At 48.0% G+C, this 15,550-nt stretch overlaps 1 protein-coding gene across 3 annotated transcripts in view; it reads left to right on the forward strand.

Annotated features, from left to right (window-relative positions):
• Positions 1–15,550, forward strand: part of TLK1 (tousled like kinase 1) — a 494,176-nt gene that overhangs the window by 458,099 nt on the left and 20,527 nt on the right. For all 3 annotated transcript variants that reach the window (XM_082260299.1, XM_082260300.1, XM_082260301.1), the window contains 2 exons: positions 11,812–11,903; positions 11,982–12,071. In XM_082260299.1, coding sequence (XP_082116425.1) covers positions 11,812–11,903; positions 11,982–12,071 — 182 coding nt within the window. The remainder of the gene's footprint in view (positions 1–11,811; positions 11,904–11,981; positions 12,072–15,550) is intronic.

A 15,550-nucleotide genomic window follows, 5' to 3' on the forward strand; every position in this document is an offset into this window, starting at 1 on the left:
GGGGGCAGTCCCTGAGGGTATATCCTCCCTCTCTCTGCTACAGGGAATCATTTTTTTTCTGTCTAGTCAGGAGTAAGGACCTAAGTTCCTTGCTGGGATCTTTTGGTCCTGGCAAGACTTTTTTTCTTTAAGAAAAAGACTTTTTTTAGGTAGTTTTCTCCAGTGTTTTTTTCCTGTGAGATCTTCAAGCAAAAATGCCGGACTGGGCGACACTTGTGGTCACCCCAGCCGGCCTACGAGCGCGTGCAGACCAGGCATTGCGCTTGGTCGGCCGCGACATATTCAAGTAAGTATGCGGGGCCGGGCGACGGGCTGGATGTGAGATCCAGTGGTCACCCCGGTTTCTGCCTAAAAGCGCGTGCAGACCAGTGCGCTGAGTCGGCCGCGACGGAGTCCCAGTAAAGGGACTGACTTTGCGAGTTAAAAGCTCGCTTGGACGCCAGGACCAGAGAGTCGAGGCGTCCACAAACCCCCACCTCGGTGGAGAGGGTATTATGAAGAGAGGGTGCCTGTCGGTTCGGTATGGTGAGTAAAACGTTCCCTTTTTTCCTCATTTATGAGGCAGTATATATTATGGGCCCCTCCATATATGGTCAGTATATATCTGACACTTACAAGTCCCCCTTGTTATACAGCATGTGTTTGTGGGAAGTGGACTTGGTTCAAGAGCTAACACTCTACCCAGCAGACTGTAACATTACAGCAAACATAGGAGGTATAATCCTACCTTATGTGCAGTGTATCTCTGTAGATCCATATGTCACCTCTCAGCAGAGTGCAGGTGGATGTGCTGGGAAGACGATATCGGTGGTCCGCCGCCATTTTGCCGTAGACCGAATGCATGTATGTCCTCAGGTCACGCCGGCCGCCATGTTTTTGGAGTCTTATGTCTCTTCTATGGGGGCGGCCATGTTTTGTGAGCCCAGCTTCCTCGTGGAGGGCTGGGAACGCCGGAAGGCGTACACAGGGGGCGGAGCCACGCCTTCTGCCCGGGAAAAAGCAAACAGCTCCTTCCAGTCTGTGTAAGACAGACGCTGGCTGCAGTTTGTTGGAAACTGCACTGCATCGGTTGGTGAGCCTTGGGGGTCCCTCTCTCTCTCTCTCTGGGATCGAGAAGCAGGTACTCTGAGGGGCGCTATTGCGCTAGGGGGAGACACACAAAAAAAAAAAAAAAAAGTTTTTTTGTTTATTGCTGGCAAAAGTGTCCTGTATTAACATGGACCCTGCCACTCATGTATCTCCTCCGGATCCCCTCGAGGGGTCTGCGGGATCCTCCAGCACCCCATTGACAATTGAATCTTTGTCAGCCATTATGGAAACTTTTGTGTCCCGGGTGGAAGTGGCTTGTCAGGGACAGGGCGCAAGAAAGCGACCCCCGCCTAACCCCTTATTATCTGAAACCTCGGATTCAGACTCTGAGCCTATTTCTGCAGTTGCAGGTACTTCATCTGGTATTGGTGTCTCGGGTCCTGTCTCTTCAGACAGTGAGGAGGATGTTTCGGCATCTGCCATAGCCTGAGAGGAAGCGTTGGTAAACGCACTCATTGTATCTGTTCAAGAGACTTTAAGGTTACAGGGTATTCCATCAGAAATAGCTGAAACTGAGATCCCTTTTGGGACTAAAAAGCGCATCAAAGTGGCAAAGGTTTTTCCATTGCCCAAATGTTTTGGCAATCCAATCGATGAAGAATGGCGTCTGCCAAAACGCACTTTTAATATTTCCAAACGCATTGACAGGCGTTATCCGTTTGAGGAAACCCTTATTAAGAAATGGACAGAACCACCTGTGGTGGATTCACCAATTGCTAGATTGAATAAAGCCACGGTTATTCCTTTAGAAGACGCTCCGTCTTTTAAAGATCCAGTGGATCGCAAGATAGAAGCTATGTCTCGCACCATGTTTTCCTTGATTGGATCAGCTTTCAGGCCAATAATTGCTATTGGTCTGGTTTCGCAGGCTGTAACTGAATGGACCAAGTGGTTACGCCGGGACTTAGAAGAAGTCCCTCAGGCGGTATCAGATTTGTTGGAACAAATGATACAGGGGTTACAGTTTGTATGTGATGCGGCGTTAGACGCCACTCCATTAATGGCGCGAGCATCAGTCTCAGCAGTGGTTCTCAGGCGTACACTGTGGCTAAAAGGTTGGATAGCCGACCAAGGTTCCAAAAAAGCATTGGCTAATATCCCCTTTTCAGGAGAGCGTCTATTTGGAGCCAACTTAGATGAGATCATTAAGGATCTCACCGGTGGAAGAAGCACCTTTTTACCGCAAAATTTTAAAGGTAGAGGAACTCGTCAAAGACGAGGGCCTTCTTTTTCTGCTCACAAGAGGTTTTTTCGTCCAGCGGGTGAAAAAACTAAGTCCTCCAAGCCTCCTGCAGGAGGGGTCGTTGGTCGGGCAAGCAAAAGCCCGCCCCCTCCAGACCTGAAGATAAACCATCCAAAGCCTGAAGGTGCGCCCCCACCCATAACTGGGGTGGGGGGACGTCTTCGCCGGTTCCCGGATCCATGGCTTTCCAGAATCCCGGACAAATGGGTTTGCGAAGTCATAAAGTCAGGGTACAAGATCGAGTTTCGATCTCTCCCACCGGCGCGATTCTTCCCTTCCAATATCCGACTATCTCCGGATCGTCTAGAAGATCTGCGGAGAGCAGTCACAGATCTACTACAACAAGGAGTGGTAGTCCACGTTCCTTGGACAGAACGGTTTCAAGGGTTTTATTCAAACCTGTTTACAATACCCAGGAAAGAGGGCAAAGTGCGTCCAATTCTGGACTTAAGAGCGCTCAATTCTTTCGTCAACATAAGAAGATTCAGAATGGAGTCCATTCGCACGGTAGCAGCCTTCCTGCATCCAGGGGATATCCTAGCGTCCATAGACATCAAGGACGCCTATCTTCACATTCCCATTTTCGCAGGACATCAGCGTTTTCTACGCTTTTCCGTAGAGGAGAACCACTATCAGTTTGTGGCGTTACCTTTCGGTCTCGCCACGGCTCCGCGGGTCTTCACAAAGGTGTTGGCCCCTATGTTGGCACTTCTGCGCCAAAGAGGTATATCGATTCTAGGTTACCTAGACGATCTTCTGCTTCATGCAGAATCTCCTCAGACCTTGCTACAAAACATAGAAATTACTATGATTTCTTTACAGGAATTCGGGTGGCTGGTGAACCAGCAAAAGTCATTTCTGGTTCCCACCCAGAGGCTCGAATATCTGGGTCTAATTCTAGACACAGTCAGGACGAGAGTTTTCCTTCCGGTAGGGAAACTTCGAAAGATTCTATCAGCAGTCCAGTTGTTACTGTCCAACAGCTGGTCTTCCCTTCGGACGTGCATGAGGGTTCTGGGGTTGATGGTGGCTTCATTCGAAGCAGTCCCATTTGCCCAGTCCCATACCCGAATTCTTCAGCAAGAGATTCTTCTCAGATGGAATCGGAATCCGGAATCCCTGGACAATCAGATACGATTGAGCAAACAGACCAGAGAGTCTCTGGTTTGGTGGCTTCGGTCTCCAATGCTCAGCCAGGGAAAGTCATTTCTGCCAATATATTGGACGATAGTGACCACGGATGCCAGTCTATCCGGATGGGGAGGAATTCTTGGTCAGTTATCTGTCCAGGGACTTTGGTCCCCGGAAGAATCCAGATTACCGATAAATGTATTGGAACTGAGAGCGATCAGACTTTGTCTGATTCACTGGACCGAGCAGCTTCAGGGCAGCCCGGTTCGGATCCAGTCGGACAATGCCACGGCCGTGGCTTATGTCAATCATCAGGGGGGCACCAAGAGTGTCCGAGCGGCCAAAGAAGTGGCTTGTATTCTTCGCTGGGCGGAACGATTTGTTCCAGCAATCTCTGCGGGGTTCATTCCGGGGGTGGAGAATTGGCAGGCAGATTATCTCAGCCGTCAGACCCTGGATCAGGGGGAATGGTCCCTCCATCCAGACGTTTTCCACCAGTTGTGCCTACGGTGGGGCACCCCGGATGTGGATCTGTTGGCATCACGATTCAACAGGAAAGTTCAGAGATTCGTGGCTCGCTCCCGCGATCCTCTAGCAGAAACCGCAGACGCACTGATCGCCCCGTGGGGGCAATACCAGCTAATATATGCCTTCCCTCCTCTCGCGTTACTGCCAAGACTTCTTCGCAGGGTAGAGGAGGAAGGAATCCCAGTAATCCTGGTAGCTCCGGACTGGCCTCGTCGAGCTTGGTACGCCGACATGGTCAGACTGGTGGCGGACGTCCCATGGAGACTTCCTCTCAGGGAGGATCTACTGTCTCAGGGACCGATCTTCCATCCTGCTTTACGATCGCTGGCTTTAACGGCCTGGCTATTGAGACCCAGGTGCTGAAGGACAAAGGTTTGTCAGCTTCAGTTATTCCTACTCTAGTTGAAGCAAGGAAAGCGACTTCCAGAAAGATTTATCATCGCACATGGAAGTCCTACATTGCATGGTGTGAACCTTTGGGGTTCCGACCTCGGTCTTATTCGATTAGTCGAATATTGGCTTTTCTGCAACAAGGGGTTGAGCAGAAACTGGCCTTGAGTACTATCAAGGGTCAGGTCTCAGCATTAGCCATCTTCTTTCAGAAGCCTTTGGCTACTCATTCCTTGGTGCGGAATTTCATCCAGGGGGTGCGACATCTGGCTCCGCCAGTGCACGCGCCGTTACCCCCCTGGGATCTTAATTTAGTGTTGTCGGTTCTTCAGAAACCTCCCTTTGAAGATATTAGGGAGATTCCTCTACCCACGTTGTCCCAGAAGGTGGCCTTCTTGGTGGCTATTACTTCTGCACGCAGGGTGTCAGAATTGGCCGCATTATCTTGTCGTTCACCATATCTGGTGGTTCATAGAGATAAGGTGGTTCTTCGTCCGAATCCATCCTTCCTACCAAAAGTAGTTTCAGAATTTCATCTGAATGAAGAAATTGTATTACCTTCCCTGTGTCCTAAGCCCAGTCATCCTCGGGAATTTGCTTTGCACTCCTTGGATGTGGTCCGGGCGATCAGGGTATACTTGAAAACGACAGACTCGTTTCGCAAGACGGATTCACTTTTTGTGATCCCAGATGGACCCAAAAAGGGGTTGCCTGCATCTGCCGCGACCATTTCCAGATGGATCAGACAGACGGTAGTACAGGCTTATTCTATTAAGGGTCGGGAGCCCCCGTTCCCTGTTAAGGCGCACTCCACTCGGGCACTTAGTGCGTCATGGGCCTTTCGCCATCAGGCGTCAGTGGTCCAGGTGTGCAAGGCGGCTACCTGGTCGTCGGTGCATACCTTCTCTAAACATTATAAAGTTGATGTAATGGCATCGTCTGATGCCTCGTTTGGCCGCAAGGTTTTGCAGGCCGCAATTTGAGGAGACCAGTGGTCTACCTCGAGGGTTTTTTTCCGTTGGAAAATTTTTCTTTAGTCTCATTCTTTGTTTATAATGAGCCTTTAAAACTTCTAGTTTGGCACCGGTTGGGCCTTCTAGATTGGATTTGATTTTGTCAATCCCACCCCTCATTTGTGGCACTGCTTCTGGATGTCCCAGCTCTTGAGAATCAAGAAGACTACGTCTGTCAATGAGCGATAGAGAAAAATGGATTTTTGTAAGAACTTACCGTAAAATCCTTTTCTCTTAAGCTCATTGACAGACGTAGTACCCGCCCCTCTATCATTGAGTTGGGTTGGGTTAATTTCTCTGTACTGCTTTAAACAGAACTGATTCCCTGTAGCAGAGAGAGGGAGGATATACCCTCAGGGACTGCCCCCTAGGGTGGAGCCAGAACGTTTTGTCATTCTGCCTAGTCCTACTCCTGCGGAGACAACATAACCCAGCTCTTGAGAATCAAGAAGACTACGTCTGTCAATGAGCTTAAGAGAAAAGGATTTTACGGTAAGTTCTTACAAAAATCCATTTTTCCCACAAATAGAGCTTTCTTTTGGTGATATTTGATCACCTGTGCGATTTTTACTTTTTGCGCTATAAACAAAAAAAGAGCATTTTATTTTGAAAAAATAACAATATTTTTAACATTTTTTTTATATGAAATTCCCCCCCAAAAAATGTAAAAATCAAATTTTTTTAAAATTTCTAGCCAATTTGTTTTCTGCTACATATGTTTGGTAAAAAAAATCACGATAAGCGTATTTTGATTGGTTTGCGCAAAAGTTATTGCGTTTACTAACTAAGGGAAAGATTTCTGTCATTTTTGGTGTTTTTTTTTTTTAACGAGTAATGGCGGCGATCTGCGATTTTTTTTTTTTTTTTTTTTTTTTTTTTTTTTTTTTTTGCGGGACTGCGACATTGCGGCGAACAGATCGGACCCTTGACTGACGTTTTTGACACTTTTGGGGGTACCAGAGACATTACTGCAGTAATCAGTGCTATATATATGCACTGTTACTGTAAAAATGACACTGGCAGCGAAGGGGTTAATTTTATTGGAGAGGGAGGGGTTAATGTATGCCTGTTGCTTACTGACGTGTGGGGGGGGGGAGGTGACTGAGTGACAGAAGGACAGATCGGATGTTCAGCTATGCTAAACACTCCGATCTGTCAGTCCCTGTCACTCAGGATCGATTCCCCGACGATCGGGGCAGAGCAGCGGCGATCGCCGCCGCTCCTCCCCTGGGCCGACTCCCGCTGTGAATGAAAACAGCGGGAGCGCGCCTCCGGCGGCGTGGGAGCGCCGCCTACAGGGGGAGGAGTCCAGCGACGTAGGTCTACGTCGCTGGACGGGAACGAGCCACTGTGCCGCACAGTGGCTGGGGGTAAAGTGGTTAAAGACCCTGTGGACAAGAGAGCTGAGGCTCTGGTCCGATACCTTTACACCATGGCAGGTTAAATTTTGAGGCCGGTGTTTGCCATCACCTTGGTCTCCCAGACCTTAATGGAATGGGCTAAGCTTCTGCTCCAGGATTTATAAGGGGGTCAACATTCTCCTGAGCTGGGGGATCAGTTGATACAGGGGTTACAGTATATCTGTGATTCCTCTCTGAATATGGCCCCTTTAGCCTGCAGAGTGTCTGTGACAGCTGTGACCCTTCGCCGCATGATTTGGCTGAAATACTGGTCTGCGGACCAGGCTTCCAAAAAGGTGTTGACTGATCTCCCTTTTGTAGGAGATCGCCTGTTCGCAGCTTCTATGAAAGAAATCATTAAAGGTCTTACAGGAGGTAAGAGTACTCTGCTTCCACAGTTTGCTAAGAGCAAAGAGCCTTGTCGTATGCAAGGACCTTTCTTGGCTCACAAATGGCTTTTTCGTCCTGCGGGCTCGCAGGACAAGGGACAAAAATCCACCCGTAACAACGTGGGAGGTTCCATGCGCCCCTGGGCTGGTAGTCAAGAGTACTGGTCCCGCAGACAAGCCCTCCTCTGCCTGAAGGGGCGCCCTCACCCGTACCCGGGGTGGGGGGATGTCTTCACATCTTTCCAGACCCATGGATCTCTTTCATTCAAGACAAATAGGTCCACGAGTTGATTTGGTCTGGTTACAAGATCGAGTTTCGGTCCTTGTCCCTGGCATGGTTCATCCTTTCCAACTTGTGCCTGTCCCCCAATCGGCTGCAGGGCCTTTACAGGGTGCTGCAGGATCTGCTATCACAGGGACTAATTGTGCCGGTTCCAGAGTTGGAACGTTTTTGGGGATTTTATTCAAATCTGTTTACTGTTCCCAGGAAGGAAGGCAAAGTCCATCCAATTTTGGACCTCAAGCCCCTGAATCGCTTTGTGCCGGTTCAGAAATTTCGGATGGAGTCCATTCGCATGGGGGTGGCATCTCTTCATCAAGGGGATTTTCTGGCCTCTATCGATACCAAGGACGCTTACCTTCAAATCCCAATATATGTCGGGCACCAGCGTTTTCTTCGGTTTGCCGTTGGGAGAGGAGAATTATCAATTTGTGGCCTTACCCTTTGGACCCGCCTCAGCTTCTCGGGTGTTCACAAAAGTGTTGGCCCTGGTGTTAGCCTTGCTCATGCAGAAGGGGATTGCAGTACTGGGGTACCTGGACAATCTCCTCCTGCGAGCAGAGTTCTTGTTTGTCGTAAAAGACAATCTGGACATCACTGTGCGAACTGTGCAACAGTTCGGCTGGACGCTGAATTTTCAGAATTTAGCTCTGACTCTGTCCAACAACCTGGACTTCCTGGGCCTGACTTTGGATTCAGCCTCAGCCAGGGTGTTTCTTCCAGAGGCGAAACTACTAAAGTTGCAGCATGCGATTCAGTTCAAATTGTCCAACAGTCGGTCGTCTCTCTGGACTTGCATGCAAGTGCTGGGCTTGATGGTCTCCACCTCGAGGAGGTTCCATTTGCTCAATTCCATACCAGGCATCTGCAAAAGGAGATTCTTGCCAAATGGGACAAGAATCCTCAATCTCTAGACAATCTAATCCTGTTGAGCCGGGGTGTGCAGGGATCCTTGATTTGGTGGCTCCGTTCCCCGGCGCTACAACAGGGGAAGTCCTTTCTCCCCCCTTTACTGGACATTGGTTTCAACGGACGCCAGTCTGTCCGGGTGGGGAGGTGTCTTGGGCACAGTTTCAGCTCAAGGGGTTTGAACTCTGGAGGAGTCCAGTCTGCCGATCGATATCCTGGAGATTCGAGCAATCTGGTTTTGCCTGTCCCTGTGGACGGATCGTCTGCAGGGGTGCCCGGTAAGGATGCAATCGGACAATGCCACGGCTGTGGCATATGTCAATCATCAAGGGAGCACCAGAAGTGCCCTATCGGCCAGAGAAGTAGCCGGCATTCTAAGGTGGGCAGAATGATATGTTCCAGCCCTATCTGCTGTGCACATTCCAGGGGTGAAACATTGGCAGGTGGACTAACTCAGTCAACAGGCATTGGAGCCGGGCGAATGGTCTCTTCACCCGCAAGTGTTTCTCGTCTCAACTGGAAGGTTCAGAGGTTTGTGGCAAGATCTCAGGATCCTTTGGCCGCCAACGCTCTGGTGGCCCCATGGGGTCAGTATCGTCTGATTTACGCTTTTCCTCCACTTCAGCTTCTGCCGAGACTTCTGTGCAGAATCGAGGCCGAAGGGATTCCAGTCATTCTGGTGGCTCCAGATTGGCCTTGCCGGTCTTGGTACGCAGGCCTCATAAAGCTGGTAGCCAATGTTTCTTGGAGAATCCCGCTCAGAGAAGATCTTTGGTCTCAAGGGCCGATCCTCCATCCTGTTTTACGGTCGCTCGCTTTAACGGCCTGGCTATTGAAAGCCAGGTACTGAAGGATAGGTTTCGGATTCAGTGATTCCTACTCTGTTAAAAGCTAGAAAATCTACTTCTAGGAAGATTTATCATCGAGTTTGGAGGGCATACATTTCTTGGTGTTAGTCTCCGGGGGGGTTTCTCCTTCCCGTTCCTTTTCGGTGTCCCGTTCGCTTGAGTTTTTACAACAGGGTGTAGACCAGCGTTTAGCTCTGGGCACCATCAAGGGCCAGATTTCCGCTTTGGCAATTTTTTTCCAATGGCCATTGGCTGCAAATTCCTTGGTTCACACTTTCGTCTAGGGGGTTCATCACTTGGCTACTCCGGTAAGGTCCCTGGTACCTCTGTGCAACCTTTTGAAAATATTTGTGAACTTCCTCTGCTTGCTCTGTCACAGAAGGTGGCCTCCCTGGTGGCTAATTACTTCTGCACACAGGGTGTCTGAGCTGGCTGCATTGTCCTGTCGGTAACCTTACCTGGTGGTTCACAGGGACAAAGTGGTGCTGCGTCCTTGTCAGCCGTTCCTTCCTAAGGTCATCTCGGGTTTCCACTTGAATGAAGACATTGTGTTGCTTTCTTTGTGTCCTAAGCCAAAACATCCTAAAGAAATTGCTTTACATTCCCTGGATGTTGTTTCGGGCAATCAGGGTGTACCTGGCAGCGACTGAGTCGATTCGGAAATTGGATTTCAGGTTTGTCCTTACGGATGGATCTCGTAAGGGGAAGGCCGCATCTGCTGCAACCTTTTCCAGATTGATCAAGCAGACGGTGGTGCAGGCCTATTCCATTACGGGTCATGATCCTCCTTTACCTGTTAAGGTGCATTTTACAAGGGCGCTTAGTGCCTCCTGGGTCTTCCGGCGTCAGTGGTCCAGGTGTGGCGGCCACATGGTTGTCTGTGCATACATTCATACAGCTTTACAAGGTGGATGAACTCGCATCTGCAGATGCTGCGTTTGGCCTCAAAGTTTTGCAGGCTGCTGTTGCAGAGGCTCCTGCCTCTTGAAGGTGTATTTTTTTCTGGTGGTGAGCTCCAGTTGTTCCTGGTTGAGCTTCTGGTTTATCTAGTTGGCTATGTTTAGCGCTTTTGGGAATTATGTGCATTGCTTTTGTTTTTTTCCCCACCCCTCATGTTGACACTGCTTCGGGACGTCCCAAGGGTCAAAGAAGATATGTAGCTGTGTCCGTCCACAAACGGAGAAAACTGGATTTTTGTCTTACTGTAAAATCCTTTTCTCTGATGTTCATTGACAGACACAGCACCCAACCCTCTGTGAAGTCGGGTTATGTATTCTTCTGACACTGCTTGTTACAAACTGAAGTCCTATAGCAGGACGTGCAAAGTACACCCCCTAGGACTGCCCTAGGGGCGTAGTTTAAATTTGTTTCCACCTAGTCCTACTCCTATGGAGAGCAGCATAACCCAAGTTTCAAAGAAGATATGGAGCCGTGTCTGTCAATGAACAACAGAGAAAAGGATTATACGGTAAAAACAAAAAAAAGGCAGTTTTTTGACCACACACTTTAGCCAAAAGAAAGGTGAATGAAAGTAATTTGAAAAATGAAGAACTTGTAAAAAAAAAATTACTTTCTTATCTAAGATTTCTAAACGTCATGCAGTTAGAAATTACAATTATTTTATAGAGCTATGATTTACAAAATTGAAGTTCGTGTTTTTTTTTGTTTTTTTTTTAATACAGCCGGTATGCATTTCTGATTCTTATCTAGTCTGCTGGTAGCACCCATGCTGAGTAATAACCTCATTCGTGTGTTTATACCATAATGGTACAGTCAACAGGTTGGGGGCAGGTTAGGGAGCAAACTCAAAGTGGAATTCTTGCCTAACCATAACTATTCATAACAATTTACCCTCCTTCCTCCCGCTGCTTATTTTGTCTACTCTATGTAAAAAAGATCTGTGTACTTACCTTTTTTCAGCCTGCTCCAGTCTTGTGATCTTACAGTTCCAGCTTTCCTGTGTCAATGAGTGGCCAGCTGCAGGGGTAAGGAGGGAAGGCAGACAGTAGCTAGGCTTTACGAGCCTATGGGTAATGTCACCTCTCCCGAAATTCCCTGCTGTTATCGAATACTCTGTCCTTTCCCCTGCAGCTGGACCCTTACTGACACGGGCTCACTGGACCGGAGTGGGCTGAAAAAAGGTAAGTACACATATCTTTTTTACATAAGGTACACAGGATGGGTAGTGGGGGGGCTTTTTTAAAGAAAAGTTATGGTTGCCCAGGAATTCCACTGTAATTGTATGAAGAAAAGGGGGAAGGTTGGGGGGGTCTGGATGAAAAGTCTGACTGAATTAGAGTTCCCTTTTGTAGGTATGACATTTGACACATAAAGCAGGTATGTATGTAGCTGTTTTCTCAGAGCCGAGTTTTACATACAGGTCCAGTCCCCATGTGTTGTCACTTTACATAGAGCTGCATAAATATTAATTGCAAGTTAATAAAACCTAGTTATAAGCCAATAGTGTTAAAGGACAGCCAGATAGCAGATATATTGACCACTTTCAGTCTAGGCTGCTTCCACTGAATTGATATGTTTGCTTTTCCAAAATAACTTTGTGCTTTAACTGTGCCATTACATGTTTATTTCAGGCTTTTGATCTTTATGAACAAAGATATGCTGCTGTGAAAATTCACCAACTTAACAAGAGCTGGAGAGACGAGAAGAAGGAAAATTACCACAAGTAAATAGTTTGTGTTCTTTCATAACAGAATCGGTGTCTCCACCCTTCAACCTTATTAACCAACCCATTTGTTTGTAGGCATGCCTGCAGAGAGTACAGAATACACAAAGAGCTTGATCATCCACGAATAGTGAAACTTTATGATTACTTTTCCTTGGATACAGACACGTAAGTAGGATTTAGTTTGTCCACATCATTTAAGCAGACAAATGGTGAGAAAACCCACTGTGCCAACACATGCAGAGCAAGCACCAAAAGATGCAACACTCCAACCCTCACAGAGCACTATTGGAGCCTACCACTGCAGTTTGATGTGCACATTGGCATCTCATTGTGTCTTCCCTTGGGTCGTTGCTTTTGAAAGTAAATTATGTGATTTTATGGTCAGGACTATAAAATGTGTGTGTGTATACATTTATGCACTGCTCAAAAAAAGTAAAAGCGTGAAATGAGAACATATCAGATTTCAAAAAGAAAAAAAAGTATGCTGGATATCTATACTGATATGGACTAGGTAATGTGTTAGGAACGAAAGGCTGCCACAGCATTTGATGAAAATGAAAATTATCAACATACAGAGGGCTGAATTCAAAGACACCCCAAAAATAAAAGTGAAAGTTAGATGCAGAGCAGGCTAGTCCATTTTGCTTAAATTTCATTGCAGCAACTCAAAATGGTACTCGGTAATTTGTATGGCCCCAACGTGCTTGTATGTATGTCTGACAACATCAAGGCATACTCCTAATGAGACGACAGATGGTGTCCTGGGGTATTTCCTCCCAGATCTGGATCAGGGCATCACTGAGCTCCTAAACCGACTGAGGTGCAACCTGGCGGCATCGGATGGACCGAAACGTAATATCCCAGAGGTGTTTTATTGGTCAGGTGACTGTGGGGACCATTTAATGGTATCAATTCCTTCATCCTCCAGGAACTGGCTGCATACTCTCGTCACATGAGGCTGGGCATTGTTGTGCACCAGCAGGAACCCAGGACCCACTGAATCAGTGTAGGATCTGACAACAGGTCCAAGGATTTCATCCCAATACCTAATGGCAGTCAGGGTGCCATTGTCTAGCCCAGGGATCTCCAAACTATGGCCCTCCAGTTGTTGAGGAACTACAATTCCCATCATGCCTTGTCAAGTCTGTGAATGTCAGAGTTTTACAATGCCTCATGGGACGAGCAGTTCCGCAAACAGCTGGAGGGCCGTAGTTTGGAGATCCCTGGTCTAGCCTGTAGAGGTCTGTGCATCCCTCCATGGTTATGCCTCCCCAGCCCATCCCTGGCCCACCACCAAACGGGTCATGCTGAATAATGTTACAGGCAGCATAACATTCTCCATAGCCTCTCTAGACCCTTTCACATCTGTCACGTGTGCTCTGGGTGAACCTGCTCTCATCTATGAAAAGCACAGGGTGCCAGTGGCGGCTCTGCCAATTCTGGAGTTCAATGGCAAATGCCAATCTAGCTCCGTGGTGCCGGGCAGTAACCACAGGGCCCACTAGAGGACATCGGGCCCTCAGGCCACCCTTATAAAGTCGGTTTCTGATTGTTTGGTCAGAGACTTTCACAACAGTGGCCTGCTGGAGGTCATTTTGTAGGGCTCTGGCAGTTCTCATCCTGTTCATCCTTGTACAAAGGAGCAGATACCGGTCTTGCTAATGGGTTAAAAGACTTTCTACGGCCCTGTCCAGCTCTCCAAGAGTAACTGCCTGTCTCCTGGAATCTCCTCCATGCTTTTGAGAGGGTGCTTGCTGGGAGATACAGCAAACCTTCTGGCAATGGCTGTAATTTGACACCACACAAGCCGATCAGCGGCTGCCAGTCAATAGATGTCCGCTGCCTGACAGGCGAGGAGAGAAGCAGAACAGAGCCCTGCCTATATAAACAAGGCACAGCTCCGTTCTGACAAGGGAGAAATTATGGATTTTGTGTCCCTATGAAGCAGGGAATAAGGCCAGGTTCACACAAATGCAGCCGTAGGTTCATGCCTGGGGTCCAGTGCGTCCCTGTTCACTGCTTCAGGTGTGAATCCGGTCCAAATTTTTCTTTCAAAAGCAACAAGCCAAGACACAATAGGATGCCAATGTATACCCCTTGTTTTAAAAGACTGCTATCTAGCTCGTCCCTAGAAAACTGCACAGGCATTTTGTCAGGCCCCAGGGGTGCTCTGTGGAGACGGGGCTTTAAAAGTGGAACGACGTACACTGCTCAAAAAAATGAAAGAAACACTTTTTAATCAGAGTATAGCATCAAGTCAATGAAACTCCTGGAATATTGATCTGGTCAGTTAAGTAGCAGAATGGGTTGTTAATCAGTTTTAGCTGCTTGGCGGTTATTGAAATTAAAAACAGGTGCACTAGATGGGCAACAATGAGACAACCTCCAAAACAGGAATGGTTTTACAGGTGAAGACCACTGACTTTTTTTTTTCCCCCTACTCCTCTTTTTTGACTGTTTTTTACTAGTTTTACATTTGGTTAGGGTCAGTGTTCCTACTGGTAACAAGAGGCGATACCTGGACCCTATGGAGGTTAAATGAGCAGTCCAACTCCTCCAGGATGGCACAACCATAGGTACCATTGCCAGAAGGTTTGCTGTGTCTCCCAGCACAGTCTCAAGAGCATGGAGGAGATTCCAGGAAACGGGCGGTTACTCTAGGAGAGCTGGATAGGGCCATAGAAGGTCCTTACCCGATCAGCATGACTGGTATCTGCTCCTTTGTGCAAGGAGGAATAGGATTAGCACTGCCAGACAAAACGACTTCCAGCAGGCCACTGATGTAAATATCTCTGACCAATCAGAAAACAGACCTCATTAGGGTGGCTTGAGGGCCCGACGTCCTCTAGTGGGCCCTGTGCTCACTGTCCAACACGTGGTGCTTGATTGGCATTTTCCATTGAACACCAGAATTGGCAGGTCCGCCACTGGCGCCTTGTGCTTTTCACAGATATGAGCAGGTTCACTCTGAGCACTGGTGACAGACGTGAAAGGATTTGGCGAAGCCGTGGAGAGCATTATGGTGCCTGTAACATCGTTCAGCATGACCGGTTTGGTTGTGGGTCATTGATGGTCTGGAGAGGCATATCCATGGAGGGATGCACAGACCTCTACAGATTAGAAAATAGCACCCTGACTGCCACTAGGGACCAGGATAAAATCCTTGGACCCATTGTCAGACCCTACGCTGGTGCAGTGGGTCATGGGTTCCTCCTGGTGCATGACAATGCTCGGCCTAATGTGGCGAGAGTATGCAGCCAGTTCCTGGAGGATGAAGGAATTGATACCATTGAATGGCCCCTACGCTCGCCTGACATAAATCCAATAAAACACCTCTGGGACATTATGTTTTGGTCCATCGGACGCTGCCAGGTTGCACCTCAGTCTGTTTAGCGACTCTGCGATGCCCTGGTCAAGATCTGAGAGGAAAATCCCCAGGACACCATCCATCGTCTCATTTGGAGTATGCCCTGACTTTGTTGGGCATGCATACAAGCACATGGGGGCCATACAAACTTCTGAGTACAATTTTGAGTTGCTGCAATGAAATTTCAGCAAAACGGTCTTGCCTGCTGCATAATTTTTTCACTTTGATTTCCGGGGGGTCTTTGAATTTAGCCCTCTGTAGGTTGATCGTTTTAATT

Source organism: Pelophylax lessonae (genome assembly GCF_965119305.1).
Source record: "Pelophylax lessonae genome assembly, chromosome: 6".
Lineage (NCBI taxonomy): Eukaryota > Metazoa > Chordata > Amphibia > Anura > Ranidae > Pelophylax > Pelophylax lessonae.